The sequence below is a fragment of the Cotesia glomerata genome, linkage group LG3, assembly GCF_020080835.1.
Source record: "Cotesia glomerata isolate CgM1 linkage group LG3, MPM_Cglom_v2.3, whole genome shotgun sequence".
Taxonomy (NCBI): Eukaryota; Metazoa; Arthropoda; class Insecta; order Hymenoptera; family Braconidae; genus Cotesia; species Cotesia glomerata.
The window spans coordinates 4,070,608-4,090,398 of record NC_058160.1 but is presented as its reverse complement, the minus strand read 5'-3'; the positions used below and the strand labels follow the sequence as shown (position 1 = coordinate 4,090,398).

The window sequence follows — 19,791 nt, the reverse complement described above, 5'->3', positions numbered from 1 at the left end:
TGTTCTCTTTATCAAAAATCGCGACTTTAAATAAATAATAAAAAAGAAGACATGTCAATAATTACTGAAAATTTTTTGGCTTAAGGTAAAAATTTAAAAATTTTCTTTCTTACAAAATAAAAGTTAAATAATTTTTACTATTTTTAACCCAAAAACGGTCTTTATTCTTAAATCAGCAGACATCTTACAGTTTTTGAAATTTTTATTAAATCAAAAATAAAAAAAAACTTTCTTACAATTCGCACTTATATTTTTTAAAAATTTCTACATATTAATTTAATGGTTAATAAAAATTTTAAGGTGTCTATTGCTTTTAGTATGATTCTATTTTTAGTACAAAAAAAGAACAAATCGCAGTTATGAGGAATCAAGAATAACCCGAAATGAAGAAGCCGATATCGAAGTAGTCGAGGTGAGCGGACCGTGACCCTGAACTACTCCTACTAGCGATCTGGTAACGTTATTATATTGTCCACTAAGCAATGTACAAACAAGCTTCCAATGAAATAAATACCACTTTTTACTTGTTAACAGTGCATGTCGATGGCGATAGTGAAGATGACTATTGATATCGCAATTAAATCCCGGGTGGGAAATCCGCGAGTGATCATTATCCCACCACTTATTCGACTCGGGGAAACGCCAATGGGACAATAATTGTTCATCTCAAATGGTTCAGTCGCGTTAAGTATAAAAGATGTTGCCTGGCCTCTCCATCCTCAGTCTTGTCTCACAAGTCAATCGAATAGTTTATTATTACAACAATTATTTATATTCAATTAGTTGACACTAATAATTAATCGGCCGAGTATGAAATCGGTTAAGTGTTTTGTACCGTTTTTGGTACTGCTCCTGGCCAGTGGATTGCAAGCAGGTAATTATTAATTATTCATCAACAAATCATTTCTTCTTCATTAGCAATACCAAAAATAATAATAATATAGTGACAATCACAATTATCATTACATAGGTATTTTGCGAGACATTGCCCATAAACACATTAACAAAGCGGCCAATGTTTTGGACCCCTTAGGGCTGTTCCATGGAAGAAAAGACAACGCTGGAGCTTCTGCTGAAGCTACCAGCCAGAGTCTGTCGAACAGTTTGAATCTTGGCCCTCTTAGTATTTCTACAGCTGTAAGCTCAGCTTCGGCGACAGCAAACGCAGGTTCAGGTGCAGGTAGTGCTTCTGCAAAAGCTGATTCTAGCGCCAATGTTTATGGAAATGGCATATCTTCTGCTCAAGCTAGCGCTAACGCTAACGCCGCCGGTGGAACATTCGGCAATGGATTCAGTAATACCAATGTTCCTGTTTACAACGGGAATTACCAGAATGGAAACACTGGACACAATGGAAACTATGGTGGAAACATGTGCCAAGGAAATTCTGGGTACTACCCAAATGGAAGTCCTGGATGTGGGAATGATTACAGCAGTGCCGATGCCTACGGTAATGCCTATGCCGATAATAGCGGACATAGTGTAACTAATACTGGTACTCACACTCTTGGAAATGGTCTAGCTGATGCTGGAGCCAACGCTCACGGATCTGGACATTATGGAGGTAATTATTGAATTTTTTAACTCGTTGAGGTCATTATGGGTCTAAATGGACACTTTTATGCATTAATGTGTTAAGTGCTATGGAAATCTTATGTACTTAAAAAAGAAAACTCGAAACATTACAGTATATAATGCAACGTGGCGCTTCGTGATGAAAACTGGAAAAATTACAGTTTTAGATTGTAATTATTACAGATTTTATAAGAATTACATTGTAGAATGTAATATTTACATTGAAAGCTCTGAATATTAAATTTTAAAAAATGTTATTTCAAATTGTAATTTGTCTAGTTTTGATTACGACGGAATCGATTTTACATTTTATACTGTAATTTTTCGAGTTTTCTTTTTTCCGTGCAGAGTCCAAATGACCCAAGGAAATTTTTGAGTTGCTCTTGCTTCCAAGATATCATTCAAAATGGTATTTGTGATACTATCTATTATTGTTTGAAGATTTTTTGAGATTCATGGAAATTTATGATTTTAATTGCACAAATCAATATACTTTTTAAAAAGCTCGACATGACACCACTTTTTTTTCAAAGTATGCGATATCGGGAGTAAAACCCCGAAGGTCATTTTCATTTATCTCAAAAAATGAAGTTTTTAGTAAAAAAAAGTCAAATTTTTCGAAATTTGACTTTCTCGCATTTTTTTTTTATAATTAAACAATTAAAAAAAATTAAAAAACGATTGAGTTATTCAATGGAAGTGTTAAGAATTATGCTCATGTACGGCTGGCTCGAGTGAAAATATTGACAAGAACGCAAGTAGCAACAATTTTTTCCGTGCATGGGGTCAACTAGACCCAATATGACCACTACGTTATTTTTAAAAAGTGTGACCTCAACGGGTTAAGTTAGTTTGTGGTTCTTAGATTATTCTAACATTGTAAATTAATTTAATTAACAGGTAGTAATGGGAATGCTAATACATATTCTGATAATAGTAATAATCCGGTTGGTAGTTATAATCAAGAAGGAGAAAATGGTGGATCTGTTTCAAATTCTAACACTAATTTTGAATCTCAACCAACTAATAATCAATTTAACCAACAAACTCCTAACTTGAATAGTAATAATTATCCGGTTGATAATTATAATAATAATAATAATCAAGGAGGAACTTCTGGAGCGTCAGCAAGTGCAGTTGCTAGTGCTTCTGCAAATGCTGGGACTAATTATGAATCTTCCCCGAATTCTAATGGTCAATCTAACTCACCAAGTAACTTCAATGATAATAATAATAATTATCCGGTAAATAATTATAACAATCAAGGCAGCAATTCTGAATCAGCGGCAAATGCTGCTGCAAACGCTAATTCTCAAGCTAATACTCATTACAAAGTTCCAACGATTTCTAATAATCAATATGAACCGGTAAATTCTCCCAATAATAATTATAATTACCCAGTAAGTAATTATAACAATCAAGGTGGAAATTCTGCATCCGCAGCAAATACTAATACTAATTCTGAATCTCGACCAACTAATAATCAATTTAACCAACAAACTCCTAACTTGAATAGTAATAATTATCCGGTTGGTAATTATAATAATAATAATAATCAAGGAGCAACTTCAGGAGCGTCAGCAAGTGCAGTTGCTAGTGCTTCTGCAAATGCTGGGACTAATTATGAATCTTCCCCGAATTCTAATGGTCAATCTAACTCACCAAGTAACTTCAATGATAATAATAATAATTATCCAGTAAATAATTATAACAATCAAGGCAGCAATTCTGGATCAGCGGCAAATGCTGCTGCAAATGCTAATTCTCAAGCTAATACTAATTACGAACTTCCAAAGATTTCTAATAATCAATATAAACCGGAAAATTCTCCCAATAATAATTATAATAACAATAACAATAATTATCCAGTAAATGGTTATAATAATCAAGGCAGCAATTCTGGATCAGCAGCAAATGCTGCTGCAAATGCTAATTCTCAAGCTAATACTAATTATGAAGTTCCAACGATTTCTAATAATCAATATAAACCTGGAAATCCTCCTAATAATTATAATTACCCGATAAATAATTATAATAATCAAGGGAGCAATTCTGGATCAACAGCAAACGCTGCTGCAAATGCTAATTCTCAATCTAATACTTATTATAAAATCCAGCCGATTTCTAATAATCAATTCAAACAGGAAAACTCTCCCAATAATAATTATAATAATTATCCAGTAAATAATCATAACAATCAGGGTGGACAATCTGTTTCAACAGCAAACGCAGCAGCAAACGCTAACACTAATTATGAGTCTTTACCAAAGTCTCCTAACCAATTCAATACTGCTAATACTAATACTAATAATAAAAATAGAAATACAATAAGATTAGTACCAAGTAGACAAGTACCTCAACGAAATTCCGGAAGACAAAAAATAACAATAACATTCGTTGAAGGAAGTCCAACTAGTCAATCAAACGCTAATTCTCAATCTAACACTCAAACTGGTGCTGTGTTTCAACCTCAAAATAACCAACAATTTTCTAAGCCCAATTACGGGCAAGGTGTTATCAGACTAGTCCCCGCTGAAGATTCGCGAGTAACATCTCAATCCCAAAGCTCAGCTAACGCCGTATTAATACCAATTGTTATATCGGACTCACCCCCAACAAACCGACGTCCTCGCCCCCGTAAACCAAATCGTCATAATAATTCTCCCGAGTCGGGTTATGGGCAACAAGAAATAATCTTTGTCGAAAGACCGGCTCCAGGTGAGCATCAGTTTTTAATAAATCATCAAAATTTATTCCTTCAACCATTCGATGACGATATCCCTTTGTCTGCATATCAGTATAATATTATTTTTATTTTATTTTATTGGACTTTATACCTTTATTACTACACTGGTTCTCGGCTATTATCATTCATCTGGCTTAATCGTTGGTATCCAAATCCGGCTTTCGTCTGTAAACATTTTTTTCTTTCAATTTTATCTCCAGTCGTAAACATGACAACATGTTTTTTTTTTTAATTTTTTTATTGATCATTACAAGTGTTTATGTTGTGATTAAATATTAGTGATGTCATGCTTTAACTAATAATAATATTTTATTTTTTTTAGCCAACAACGACTACAACGGCGGATACCAAAATGGGCAAACGGTTAATACTGGAGTTTATGGAGCTCCAAAGTATACGAAAAATCCGTTCTTTGGAATTTCTGGCGCCAATGCTAATGGAAACGCTCAATCTGGAACAAACGTAGGAACTTATCCAACCAATCAGCCTACATATAATTATGGAAATAATGGAGGTCACTATGGAGGAAATACTGGAGGTAATTCACAGGCAAATTCTCAAGCGACTGCTCAAGCTAATGCTAACGCAAACTCTCAATCTGGAACCAACGGAGGAACTTATGCCAACAATCCAACGACAGGAACTTATGGAAACAATGGTTACTATGGAGGAAATACTGTAGGTAATTCACAGGAAAATTCTCAAGCGACTGCTCAAGCTACTGCTAACGCAAATACTCAATCTGGAACCAACGGAGGAACTTATCCCAACAATCCAACCACGGGTACTTATGGAAATACTGGTTACTATGGAGGAAATACTGGAGCTAAGAATCCATTTTTAAACAAAAAACCAGTTGTTCAGAACAGCGCTCCTACCGGAACAAACTACAATCAAGGAACATACGGAACTGGACCAAATTATGGCAGTTCTGGAGGTTCAGGAAATCCATTTATAAATCAGCCAAACATAGAAACTCAACCACCACACTATGGAACCACTGGAACTTATGGAGTTCCTAGTGGAACTCAAGGTGGAGCGAATGCAAATGCAGGAGCGAACGCCAATGCTAATTCAGGAGCTTCTGCTGGTTCAGGAAATCCATTTATTAGTCAGCCAAACATAGAAACTCAACCGCTACACTATGGAACCACTGGAACTTACGGAGTTCCTAGCGGAACTCAAGGTGGAGCAAATGCAAATGCAGGAGCGAATGCTAACGCTGATTCAGGAGCTTCTGCTGGTTCAGGAAATCCATTTATTAGTCAGCCAAACATGGAAACTCAACCGCCACACTATGGAACCACTGGAACTTACGGAGTTCCTAGCGGAACTCAAGGTGGAGCAAATGCAAATGCAGGAGCGAATGCTAACGCTAATTCAGGAGCTTCTGCTGGTTCAGGAAATCCATTTATTAGTCAGCCAAGCATGGAAACTCAACCGCCACACTATGGAACCACTGGAACTTATGGAGTTCCTAGCGGAACTCAAGGTGGAGCGAATGCAAATGCAGGAGCGAACGCTAATGCTAATTCAGGAGCCACTGCTGGTTCAGGAAATCCATTTATTAGTCAGCCAAACATAGAAACTCAACCACCACACTATGGAACCTCTGGAACTTACGGTGTTCCTAGCGGAACTCAAGGTGGAGCGAATGCAAATGCAGGAGCAAACGCTAACGCTAATTCAGGAGCTTCTGCTGGTTCAGGAAATCCATTCGTCAATCAGCCAATTAAAAAACCTCAGCCTTCTTATTATGGAACCTCTGGAACTCAAGGAACTAACTATGATTATTCAGGAACTCACGGAGGCTCTACTGTCGATAATTCTGGTACCTACAAACCAGAACCTGATTGTGATTGTGGTCCAGATGGAACACCATTAAATAGTGGAGCAAGTGCTACTGCAACTGCAAACGCTAATTCAGGAGTTTCTACAGGTTCAAGCAATCCATTTGCAAGTCAGCCGACATATTACGGAGACCTTGGAAATAACCAAGGATCCAACAGCGGATCTCAGGCTTCTGCTACTGCTACTGCAAATGCTGAATCTTCTGCGACGACTGATAACCAAAACAACGTCGGGCCATATGACGATGGATTATACCACCCTGAAAAGTATGACCATGTCAACTACGACAATACTCAAGGAACAAAACAGGTAGCTGATAACCAGAACAATGCTGGGCCATATGATGATGGATTATACCATCCTGAAAAGCATGGAGGTGGCTACGTCCAGTCGAACGGCGATTCAGGAAATTACGGTGGCTTTAATAACAATCAGCTTCCAACTGTGACCGGAAACTCTGGTGCAAATGCCCACGCCACTGCTGAGGCCTCTGCTACCGCTAATGCAGGCTCTGGGGGATCTTCAAAACCCCATGGGTACCAACCTGGAACCGTAGACTCCTACGGAAATCCATTGCCAGGAACTTTGTATAATTCTGGTGGACATTTTGACTCTGGTGCTCATGCCAGTGCTAATGCTAATGCCGTAGCTTCTGCTGGAGCTAATAGCGATGCTAGTGCCAAAGCAACTGCCGATGCAAGTGCAACTAGCAATGCATCTGCTTCTGCGGGTTCCAACGCCAACGCTTACGGTAACGGCCAAGCGACAGCCAAAGCAACTGCATCCGCATCTACTGGTCCAGGGTTTGGTTCGAAAAGTTCAGCTTCTGCCAACGCCAAGGCCAGTGCAGACACCACTAGAATGCTTATTTTTACTGACTAGATTAGTATTCATAAATATTAATTGAAACAATTCAGGAATTATTGATGGAAAAAAATAGAAAAAAATTATTTTAACCAAGAAAATTTATTGAAAAAAAATATTAGTTAATATTAAAGTAATTTATTTATATTTTTAAAAATTGTCAAGTACTTTTTTTTTTAGTGTCATACACAAAAAGTACACGGAAAGAACAAGATGACACTAGATATCATCCCAGATTATACTCAGTGATATCTGTGGTAAAAATAAATTTCAGATAGTAGCTAAAAAAATTCAGATTATACTGCGTAATATCTGGATTATACTCATTATAATCCAGATTATACTGCGTGATATCTTGATTATACTCATTGTAATCTGGATTATACTAGCTACTATCTGAAATTTTTTTCACTCTTGTTCTTTCCGTGTATGATCATCCTTTTAAAAGTTTTAAATTTGGTAAAAAAAAATGTTTTTTGGTAAAATTTCTTTCAGTGTATTCTCGGTAATCTATAAATATTTATAGATATGTCTATAAATATTCTTATAGAATACAGATATGAATATAATTATGATTATGTAAATATATATTTGAATATATATTTATATTTAAATTAATAAGTATCATAAACAAGACTCGGTATGAATCACATTCCTGATAAAAAAGCGAATGCTACTTTTTCAGTGCATAAAGTTGTATCTTTCATGACAATTATTTTAAAATAACTTTCGATACTTTTTATCATTCCCGTTTTATTTTATCCATACAAAACGACGAGGAGCATCACTCAAATAATTATGGTGTTAAAATCTTGTTAAACCTGTTTTTACAAGAATACAGTCCGTATCAGAGGGCTCAAAGCCGATACCTTGATCATAAATACTCCTTTACACACAGACATATATACACTTTTTTTTAAATATATTATTAAAATTATAATAATTATTTTTATCGAATATATTTATAGTGTACCAATATGTATTAATGTAATTAGTTGTTACTTTTTCGTGCCCTTCGGATATTCCCGATACTCACATACGTATTTTGTAATTATTATGCAATATTTTTTTTTACGATGTGTTATTTATAAACAATTGTTGTATTTTTATTACTGATCACTGAATACTCATTACTATTTAAGTGATGTATTTTAATAAATAAGTCTATTAAATAATAAATTACCGTCAATCATTCTTCTTCCTATTTACATAATATTAATAGTAATAATTATAATAACTACAATTATATTTGATGCTATTGTTTTCCAGAGATGATTAATCTTAAATTGATTGTTAAAAACCGGAATTATGCTCTTGAGCTGTCGGATCTGAGAAAAAAAAAATCCGTCCAAATTTCTGATGCAGCTTCTAGTATTAAATCGATGACACATTTATTATAATTTATAATCATCAATACTACAAACATTGGCTGTGCAAATATTATTTCTGAATTTAAAATATCATATGTAAAAAAGAAATATCGAGCATTAATAGTATGCTAAGGCTGATGACCATGAATCAGAAGGCCGTCAACTCTCAAAAGTTCCCCAGAATAGGAAGATCCAGCACTGATATATAAAAAGTACGGATATCTTCTTACTGTCAGACGATTAGTTTTCTTTGAACCATCAGTATTCCAATAATGAAGGGCGGAGTTATTATTTGTGCAATTATTATCTGTGAATTAATAAATGGATTTACTGCAGCGCCGTTTGTTTTTCCTGGACCTTCATCAGATGATTGTAAGTTGTAAAAAAAATTTTTCTTCTTTCTAATAAAAAAAAAAAAAAAAAAATAAATAAATAAATAAATAAATAATAATAATAATCTTTATTGATTAGCATTAAGCTATTTTTTTATACATTGAATCAATATTAATACATCTTTTTCAATTATAATTATTAATTACTTATGAATAATTAGTCAGTATTTTTCTTTTATGTATTCTTTTGTAACGGGGTGGTTAGCCCTGTCCAATTGGTCACCCCTTTCCTCTTTGAAAAGGGCGCCACTGGGATTTTATACTCGGTGTCCCAGAAACCGGGGAGCATGAGAAGGAAAGATCGGGTCGTGAGAAGTTGAGAAAGGCTGAAAAATTAATACTGAGAAACAATTATTAACAATTAACAATTCAATTATTTATTTAATATAAACAATTTAATTTTAACAAAATTCCTTAATAATATTACCCTTAAAATTAACTTATCAATTACTTAATTGTGAGGACCTCTCACCTACGCAGGCACTTGCCAAAACTTACAACTAAATATCCTTAAATTCTTTCAACTATAGATCATTACGCATCTAGATTCCTAAATTCTAAATTTAATCATAGACCATTACGCATCTAGATTCCTAATTTCTAAATTTAATCATAGACCATTACGCATCTAGATCCTTAATTTCTTAAACCCTCGTCCAACTGACGGAATAACAAACAACATATTTTACCCAATAAAAACTTCTTAATTATTCAATTATCTGAACTAATTTCACATAAACAACCTCGTCTACCTGACGGAATACCATATAATCTTACTAAATTCCATATAAAATCATCCACCGGACGTTAACTTCATTTCTCAAATTTTCTTAAATAAAATTTTAACCAATTTTCCTTAAATAAATTTAATCTCCAGATTAACTAAATTTACCAAATTCACCAAATTTTCTTATCGAATTTATCTAATAAATTATCCTTAATTCAATCAATTATTTAATAATTGATTTAGCACTTTTCTAACTTAAACAATTCAATTACATTTATCCACCGGCCTAAATTTAATTTTCCAAAACTTTACAATACTATCATAATCTACTAAATTTTACGCCAACACTTGTTTACTGCAAATAAATTTTACTACATTACATAATCACTAAATTTCTGTACTAGTTCACTTACTAAATTTTCTACTAATATTTTCAATTAATAAATTCTACTGAATTTATTACAGGATTTACTAATTTTAATCTTCCTAAACAAAATTCTAAACATCAACTATTCGAATCCTAAGCGTCTCAATACAACTCTTAACTACATACATTCTAGAATGACCTTCACTGACTTAATTACGCATTTTCATTTCTTATTCAAATTTACTTTTCTTTATATCCCGAAAATTATTAACTAAATTAATTTATTATAGCCAGCAGGCCTATAATAAATTACTGATTAAATTATCTACAGTAAATTCACAAATAAACTATTAATCTCATTCTTTTAAAATAAATATCCAATAACAAAACTAGCTAAATGACCTTGGCGCATGAATCTCTAAAGTACAAAACTTTGCTATTATAAAAATGACCGCTCGAGAAATTAATTTAAATTATTTCAGCCTCTTAATTAAATTAATAATCAATTTTGGCCTAAATTAATCGAAAATACCTAGAGACTCAATTATTGTTTTATCCAACGACGACTGATACTCCGGTCCAACTTGGCTGGCTCCGCCGCTTGGCGTCTTGTCGTCTCAAACCACTATGTTAGCTTCCGGTCAGGGCTTGTCCAATTCCAAATACCGTAATAAACTCCTCAGTAGTTGCTTTCTATCGTTGGCGTTCAAAACTGCACTCTCTTGACTTATCTAATCTCAACAAGGTCACTGATTCACAAAAGGCAAAAGGCCACTGGCTTCCAGAAGGGAAAAAGCCTCGATGTTTTTCGTGCTCGCTCTTTTATAACCCTCAGCTCAGGCTCTCGAACTTTCCTATTGTTACGCCCCGCTTCATTTTCCGGGAACAGTAGTGGGGAATCTTGATTAGCACGCCCGGTGACAAGTCGAAACTCTTGTCAAAAATCGAAAAGTAAGGGAAAACCCTTACCTACCGTGCGTCAATTATCGGGGTCGATAATGACCCCGGGAAGTTCGATTTTCCCTGTTACACTTTAAAAACTCTTTTAAAGCTTATTAATCTATTTTCTTTCCTAATCACTTCGAGCAGTTTATTATAGTAGTCAAAACCATTATACACTATACTTTTTTCCGCCGAATGAGTGCGGGTTGGCACTATATTAATTGAACAGCCACTTCTGGTAATATAACAATGCTTACTTTCTATTCTTACAATGTTTTTATATAAATAATTAGGTCTTTCATTCAAAATAACTTTATGTATTAATATGCAGCAATTATAAATGATTCGCTGTTTTATATTCATCCACCCTAACGCTGTTAGCATACTTTTTTTTTTTTTTTTTTTTTTTATATATTCGTGTGTCTATTTACCCCCAACACTAAGTGCATAGCTCTATTTTGCACTTTTTGTATTTTTGCAAGTATTTGTTCAGTCCAATTTAACAATTTACTACTGCAATAGTCTATGTGTGGAGCAATGATAGATTTATAAATCATGTTCTTTGTGTATGTACTAACAGCATTATTTATGATAATAATTTATAATAATAATAATAAATTGTAATTTTTTTTTTTTAATAGATTCAGACTTTGGTGTACCTGAAGGGCGCGAATTATTTGGACATAGAAAGCATAACTTTCCAAGAGGTCATGGCTGTCGAGGTCACGGCTGTCTCGGCATTGGGTTCGTTGAACGTACAATGCTAATGAACTCTCTTTTTCTTCTTATTCTTGTTCTTCATTCCCTCTTCTCCCTTTCACTCACACACTTGCATTGAAATTTACACAGAAATCCCATAAGTATAATACTCATTTTGTCTTATTTTATTTTGTATTTTTCAGCTCAAGACCAAGACCGAGACCAAGACCGGACCACGGGGGTTATTACCCGAACAATAATCAGGCTGGTACCTTCGCCACAGCATCCGCAGGATCTTCTGGAGCCGGCAATACCCAAGCGAATGCTCAAAGCGCAAGTTTCAATTTCGGACCTTTCTCGGCTTCTTTCAGCTCAGCTCAAGCGTCTTCTGGCAACCAGCCTCAGTTTTCTTCTTTCCTGAAGTAATTAAACTAGATTTACTATAAATTTATCCTCTATTGTGTCAGTAAAATAATAAATAAATAAATAAATATAATAATAACAACAACAGAGAAAAAGCCACAGCGCCGACGAATTGGAATGAAGAAAGCAAAAGTAAAGAGAGAATAATAAAAAATAGGGTGAAGAAGACAAAGCAAGCAAAGACATAAATCTTATCATAATAAACGACTCGGGGTCTTCTATCCAGCGTGTAATGGTTTTCTGCAATGTAAATACTTACCAAGTGTATTTATTTATGTGCCCTTTTAAGCTGCTGATGTAAAGGCTTTGGGTTACTATACGGTGCGAGAGTTGTTTAATGGTCTCTTCTCGGGATGGTATTGTTCTGAAGCCAGACGGGGACAAGAACGGGTGAATACTTTTTTCGTCTGGACGTGTGAAAAGGAGAAGGACTAAATGAATATCTCGGTTTCTATATTTCTATAGAGATTTCTTCCTTCTACATTTATATATGTATATATATATACTATATACATACATTATATTAAACTCTCAACTCCGGTGCACGGAGTTTCTACACTCGGTGGTTCTCAGGCACCAGCCCCGTCTTAGACCTGCTTCGCATATCGACAAACAGCGAGGCTAGACACCCAAACTCGTTTTAAAGGGATTCAATCCAGAGGGTGAGACACCGCTTTTAATATCATCGGTTACACTCATTCCGAGTCTTGTTCTTATGCTGCTTGCTTTGCTCTTCTCTCCTAGGTAATGCTCAGACGGATTTTAAATTCCTATTGGTTTTCTGTATAAATAAAAAATTAATCTAATCAGTAATCATTTTTTGTTATTTTTAATAATTATTTAGATCCGTCTAATGGAATTTAATTCTAGAGGGTGTTTTTATCCTAAATTAATATTTTGATAATTAAAAGTATTCTTTAATACTTTTCATTTTTTTTAATTATTAATATTTTATTGAGAATTATCAATCTTACACGGAAAAACAAGATGACACTGGATATCATCCCAGATTATACTTAGTGATATCTGTGGTGAAAAAAAAATTTCAGATAGTAGCTAGAAAAATCCAGATTATACTGTGTGATATCTGGATTATACTCATTGTAATCTGGATTATACTAACTACTATCTGAAATTTTTTTTCACTTAGTATAATCTGGGATGATATCCAGTGTCATCTTGTTCTTCCCGTGTACTTTAATGACTTGAATTTTTTTTTTTTTTTCCAGCTACGACTACTAGATGCAGCCGATCTAATCCTAAAAAAAAAAAACTTATTTATTATATAAATTTTAAAACAATAAATAAAAATAAAATAAAAAAACTGACGGTGTTGCATGTTAAGTTTTTCTTTAAAATGCATCTTTAAGATTTCTCTGAAGCTTACGAGCTCTTTGTCCGGTTCCAGCCACCAGATGTTCTTTAAAATAAAATCGGCAAGATTTTTTTGCTGATGAAACAAGGGGAGAGAGAAGGAAAGAACTAAAGAGTAAAAATCAAAGAGAAAGTCTGAGGAATAAAAAAGATAAAAGGGTGAGGGAGGAATAAAGGGCTTGAAATTTTTTAAATTTAAATAAAAATTTTTACAATAAAAGTAGTGATAATTATTGTACTATAAAGATTTTTAGATTTTTGAGTTTTCTTAAGAAGAAATGTATCAAAAAACGATGCATATAAGGTTCGTAAATTCGTTAGGGATAATTTAAGAGGATATATTCTCTTACGGCCCTGTCAGCCGGTAAACCCGTCCTTATTCCATCAAGAGTACGAGTACGAGGGAGAAGAGAAGGGAGTCCAAAAAAATGAAATAGAAAGTGGTTCGTCCGGTGCAACAACCTACAGTCTGTGTATGTAATCTTTTAAAGAACACTGCGTGTCCCAAGTGGTACTCGTTCGTGTTGTTCCTGTTCTCTATCTGGTTAATGCTGCTGGTATAGCATATAGTTGCTGCAGGGTACAGAAGAAAGAGTAATCCCGTGGGCTTGCTTACAATCCTGCTCGCATTTCTCGTGCGGTTGTCGTCTCGGAAAGTTATCTCGGGGTAGTGTCGGTAAGTGAATCCAAGCTCTTCTGAAATACATTTATTAAATAATTACTAATTATTTTAAATATTTTATTTTTATTTTAAAAATTATTAATTTTAAATTTAAATTAAAAAAAAAAATATTTATTTATTACATTGGAATAAAATTACTTTGATTTTTGGGATCGAGTTTCACACCGCGATCGACGTTCACCAGAAGTGACCTCGTCAATTCCGACTTTTACTTTGATCGGTCTTTAAATTAAAGCTGTTTTATTTCATTCCGCCTACAAAATATCATCTGAAAATATATTTAATAATTTTTTAGCTGTCAATTATATTTTAATAATAAATAATAAATTTATTTTTTGTCTAGAAAAAAAATAAAAAAAAAACTTTAGGCCTTCCGACATTTATCCCGATCATGGCGCAACTTTTGGCTCTTTTGTTGGTTCTGTTGGTGTGCGTAATTGTCAATGTTCAAGGACAAGCACTGACTGACGAAAAATGTAAGTATTTAAATTTAACTTTGAATTTTTTTAAATAATTTTTAATTTGAAAATTACCAATTAATTTTGTAGTTACGATTGGTCAATCGTTCGGTGATATTGTGGTGTCATCGGATTTGAGCGTTAAAAGAAAATCTAAAGAGAATCGCCAAGACAAAAATATACTGATGAACGTGCCATCAGGAACCACAGGACCTGGCAAACCTACGGAAATGGCTTTTAGGCTCGTGTCCAGTGACGGCAGTCGGATCAAAGACGTACCGAACAAACGGCAACGACGTACAACTCAATGGTATGCTATTTCTTCTTTACTTTTAATAATACTAAAGTTAGCCGACGTTTTTAGTTTTTTGATTTTTTTTTTTAATAATTAAATTAGAATAAAAAAATATTTTTTAAAAATTGCACTTGCAGTTTTTCAAGTTTTTTACAAATGAAATTTTTTTTGTAATGATTTTTTCAATAAAAAAAAATTCTAAAAATTTTTAGATGTCGGCTAACTTAATTTTCATTTACTTTTAATAAAAAAAAACCAGATTTTGTTTTTTTAGTTCTTTTTTTTATCGAGTTTACTGATGTATGCATTTTTTTATGCAGGGCACTAGAACACTGGATACTTAATTCTGAAAATCAATCTCGGTGAATAAATTAGCACGCTTCGTTGAAGACAACAACCGCACGATTCTTCACCACCCTATCTGTGATCACACGTTTCGGCCTGCTTTCGGACTTTGGCTGTAACAAAAGTATAATAAAATTAGCAGTCACATAACAAAAAATATGTTTTTTTATTTATTACCTAATCCTTTGTTCCTTTTTTAGTTTTATTTAGAAGAAATAATTTAATTTTTTAATTTATACAATACTGCAAATTTAATTTTGTTAAAATTATTTTAAAGAAAATTTACTGTAAAAAAAAATTATTTAGAACTTGTGAATTTATTAATTTATTTTTTGCATAAGAACGCCGATTAGCAGTATACATTAATTATAACAATAAAATATTTTAAGTGATATTTGAATTTAATATAAATAATGAGAATGAAGCCAAAAATAAAAATAAAATAGTCCACAAGAAATTGAGTCCTTATTTCCCACTAAGAATTAAAGTATTAATAAGACAAGGACATATACATCATGGATAAAAATAAAATAAAATAAAATTGATGATATTGTGAATGTATTAGTTATTTAGTATTGTATTTTTGATCTTAGTTATGAAAGCAGACATTGAATCTTCAAAGAAGTTGGTATCCTGGCAGTGTTCGTTGACTAAATTAACTATCTTGTTCCTTGGACCATGGTAAACATACTGATAGAAGGATTTGTTTATAGTTAAAAATATTTATTAATATTTAACGAATCATTTATTAGAGACCACTTTTTAGTCCTTAACAAATATTTCTTAGTATTTAAAAAGATTTATTAATATTTAATAAATGAATATGAGATTTATTAAATACAAACAAATCATTTTTAATACGAAGAAATATTTGTTTAATACTAAAAAGTGGTCTCTAATAAATGATTTGTTAACTATTAACAAATATTTTTTAATACAAATAAATCCTTCTATTAGTGTAGCTTTTTGTTGTCTTAAATGTGAATTAAACATTTTTATGTGATGATTATGTTTTAGTTTTATAATTAAATTTTAATTATTTAAAAATTTATATAATCAAGTAGTTAGATTTTAATTATTTTCGATTTTATCTTTAAATAATCTAAATCTACATTATTATAATAGATTCCTATCTATATAGTTACTTATCACGATATCTCGGAAACCATCAGACCTAGAAACTTGAAATTTGGTAGGAATATTACTTTTGCCATGTAGAGGTCAGCTAAGAACGGATTTTAAGAAATTCCTCCCCCAAAGGGGTTTGCGGGGGCGTGAACAATGAAAAATTCCCGTTTTTAAAATATAGCTCCTATCGACTCCAAATTTGATAGGAATCTTCTGTAAGAAATGTAGAAATAGTTTATGAACGAATTTTTTCGATAGATCACCTCGAAGGGGGTTGTAGGGGTGGGCATTAACAATGAAAATTTTTATTTTTCAAACTATAGCTTCTACAGACTAAAAATTTGATAGGAATTTTCTATGAGTGATGTAAAAATCATTTATGAACAAATTTTACGATATTTTATCCCACAGGAAATTGCGGGGGTGGGTATAAACAATGAAAATTTTTAAGTTTCATACTGTAGTTCCTAGAGACTTCAAATTTGGTAGTAATTTTCTATAAGTATTCAAAGAGTTCATATATAATTTTCGACGTTAGATTCTACTGTGTTCGTATTTGAGCGAATTAGTGTGAATTAGGTTTTAAAACTCTCAAAGAGTTCATTTATAATTTTCAACGTTAGATCCTTCTGCGTCTGAATTTGAGATCTTTATCTCTATGTTCTTGAATTTTAGCAAATTACAGCGAATTAGGATGAATTAGATCTTTGTCTCTGTGTCTTTGAATTTTAGCAAATTACAGCGAATTAGGATGAATTAAATAAATAATTAAAAAATTTTTGTTAAATACCCGTGCAAAGCCGGGGCGAAATATGTCAATCCTTTCCTACCAATATCCTGTTACGTGAATGGGGAACGCTTCACGTAATAATTACCGTAACTCCTATTCTTTCCCGCTTCACAGCATTATTTATATTTGTAAAAATGCTTGCCGTAAGATGGACGGTGTGGCTTAATGTATATAGAATAAGCGAATGGAAATTTAGTATAGACCGGATAGCTCAAATGGTAGAGTAGTCGACATGTCTTCGGAAGGTTCTGGGTTCGAATCCCAGTCCGAGCTATCTAATATTCTTTTCTCACATATTCTATAAACTCACATTAAGATGATCCTCTCCACATTCCTTTTTCAATCCTTTCCTACCAATATCCTGTTACGTGAATGGGGAACGCTTCACGTAATAATTACCGTAACTCCTATTCTTTCCCGTTTCACAGCATTATTTATATTTGTAAAAAATGTGGAACGCTTCACGATTTTGCGTGTCATCTATTTTTACAAATAGGGCGACCTGCTAGTTATAACAATAGTATAAATTTTTTTTTGGTGTATATTTAAATAGTTAAGCTTCCCAAGAAATAAAAACTATAAAAATTACAGTTTCAAAATAAAACTTTTACAAATTCTGTAAAAAAAAATATATATTTTAAAACTGTAAAATTTAATACTTAAAATTGTATTTTATAGAAATTTTACTTTAAGAAGTTTTAAAAAATTTACTTTTTAAGATTGTAAAAATTTAAATTTGAAACTGTAATTTTTTTTAAGTTTTTCTCTTAGAGCGCTTAATAACTAGCAATTACACTATAAATTATAAAAAATTAAACTATTTTTTCTCCGTTTATTTATTAACAATCTAAAATTCTGAAATATCATATTTCTTCTTTTAAATGTCCTCAAATAATTTAATTAAAACTTTACCATTAAATTATTGAACTAACCTCTCAGTAAAAAAAAGAATCATAAATACAATTTATCATAATTTACCGTAGCCAATTATACCATCGCATACTTAGACCGTAATCCAGCCAATAATACCAAAATAAGACAATTCGTAAAACTACTAAGTCTCGGTATCAATTTAATGAATTGGAAATTCACAGCGTATTGCATGCAAACATGTCCGTCTCATCAGCGCTACACCTGTAGCTGAGGTTATATCGATAAAATATTTATCGATAAACACTCTCAGCTTTCGACTACTGATCAGCTTGCGCTATTTATAGCCAAATGAAGACAATGATGCAAAAATTGGCTATTTGATTGTCAGCGATTATAGTTTTCTGTCTCGAATCTTTAATATATACAAATTTATATATTTTCGGGCAGATTCCGAGGTCGTTGACTGACGTGAGTAATTTTATTTAAAATAATATTTAAATATATACTGGATAGTATTTCACCGTTCGTAACTCATCATTATAATATCTCACATTGCGTGCCTGTACGATTAGAATATACATCAGCGAAAATCAGCCGGTGAGACTCTGACATGCTTTTAGGGTTATGGAAGACGATAAATCTCAAGTCGCTGGATGACAGCTGTCTGCGTTTGCTGTACTCTCAGTTTACTTATACTGTCGATGTTGATGTCGATACACTGCAACAGAACAATATATAAGTATAAATGTAAATAAGTATGCATGAAAAAATATATATGTAAATATTTTTACAGTATAAGAATCGATATTAACTATCAGCATCACGCAATCATTCATAACCTCACTAACAGCGACATTTTATTTTTCTAGACTCGTGAAGAAATTAATATACTTATATTAACGCGCTTCTATTAACTTCATTAATTAATAGAATCTTTTGACTCGATTGTAATGCTTCACACTTCATTTTATGGTTATTATTGTAAATGTTGTAGTTATTCATTTATTTTCATCTGGAAAATTTTACTCTTCTCTCGAAAGTGTGCTCAATGACCCCGTTGAGTTCATCCCGTTAGAGCCGCTGTGGCTTACGTTCATTGAATTTTCTCTTTCTCTGCAAAAATTTATTTTTTATTACCCGAAATTTAAAATTTTCTTTTATCAAAATTACACACCTACGACCGCGAGACTGGCTCAAATTACAACAGGTCGTTATTGGGTGCAATGCTTCACGCTCTATTTCATAGTTATTATTGTAAATATTGTAGTTATTCATTTATTTTTATCTGGAAAATTTTACTTGTCTCAATATTTGTCTTTATTCGGTAAAATAGGGTTGTGATTTGATTATACGGATCAATAGTTTACCCCTTTGGTTTTTTTCCCATAAGAATTGCCAAAAAAGTTTGGAAAATCCAAAAGTGCACGCCTCATAACGCTCAATCATATTTTAAGAAAAAAATTAATTGTATAATTAATTAAAAAAAAAAAATATTATAATTAAGTAATTTCTTACAGAGTATTTTTTATTTTTTTTTTAAATATCGGCGCCCTTTTTTTTTGTCATATGCACACGCAGTCTAAAAAAATCTAGCTTGATCAAGTGGCGCCAAAGTTTTCACGTGACAAATAAGAAAAGTTCGTTTGGCTTTGTACGGTTGTATCCTTGAATTTTAATAAAAATTCAATTAAAAAAAAAAATACATAAGCTAGGCCACTGATATGAAATACGGACCCAGTTCATCGAATTCTTAAACTAATAAAAAAGGTCCGGTCTTGAAATAACAATTTGTTCGGGAGTAATCGTTGGTACATCCAAAATGGGGTGACATCCGGACGTCCACGTAAAATTTTTTTCAAAACGTTTTTTTCCAAAATAGCAACATGAAAT

At 32.6% G+C, this 19,791-nt stretch overlaps 3 protein-coding genes and 1 long non-coding RNA gene across 5 annotated transcripts; 3 read left to right on the top strand and 1 right to left on the bottom strand.

Moving 5' to 3' along the window:
- The first annotated feature begins 723 nt into the window (after window positions 1-723).
- LOC123260753 (uncharacterized transmembrane protein DDB_G0289901-like) lies at window positions 724-7,101 on the top strand. Its single transcript, XM_044722043.1, has 3 exons — window positions 724-874; window positions 971-1,564; window positions 4,644-7,101. Exons 1-3 carry the CDS (start codon window positions 811-813, stop codon window positions 7,052-7,054), a joined length of 3,069 nt encoding a protein of 1,022 aa, XP_044577978.1. The 5' UTR covers window positions 724-810; the 3' UTR covers window positions 7,055-7,101.
- A 1,170-nt stretch (window positions 7,102-8,271) lies between these two features.
- Window positions 8,272-13,489, top strand: LOC123260814. Of its 2 annotated transcripts, none has more exons than XM_044722172.1 (4): window positions 8,272-8,778; window positions 11,476-11,578; window positions 11,743-11,955; window positions 13,186-13,489. In XM_044722172.1, the coding sequence occupies exons 1-4, from the start codon at window positions 8,679-8,681 to the stop codon at window positions 13,196-13,198; spliced, it is 429 nt and encodes a 142-aa protein (XP_044578107.1). In that variant the 5' UTR covers window positions 8,272-8,678; the 3' UTR covers window positions 13,199-13,489. The 2 variants fall into 2 exon arrangements, with proteins under 2 accessions (XP_044578107.1, XP_044578105.1); XM_044722170.1 differs by having other exon boundaries at window positions 8,297-8,778; window positions 11,737-11,955.
- Window positions 13,490-13,598: 109 nt separating this feature from the next.
- On the bottom strand, window positions 13,599-14,375 carry LOC123260842. Its single transcript, XR_006508551.1, has 2 exons — window positions 14,151-14,375; window positions 13,599-14,026 (listed from the first exon to the last, which is right to left on the bottom strand). It is a non-coding gene; the product is annotated as an uncharacterized LOC123260842 (long non-coding RNA).
- LOC123260818 lies at window positions 13,867-15,267 on the top strand. Its single transcript, XM_044722176.1, has 4 exons — window positions 13,867-14,006; window positions 14,356-14,488; window positions 14,561-14,780; window positions 15,086-15,267. The coding sequence occupies exons 2-4, from the start codon at window positions 14,404-14,406 to the stop codon at window positions 15,129-15,131; spliced, it is 351 nt and encodes a 116-aa protein (XP_044578111.1). The 5' UTR covers window positions 13,867-14,006; window positions 14,356-14,403; the 3' UTR covers window positions 15,132-15,267.
- The last annotated feature ends 4,524 nt before the right edge of the window (window positions 15,268-19,791 follow it).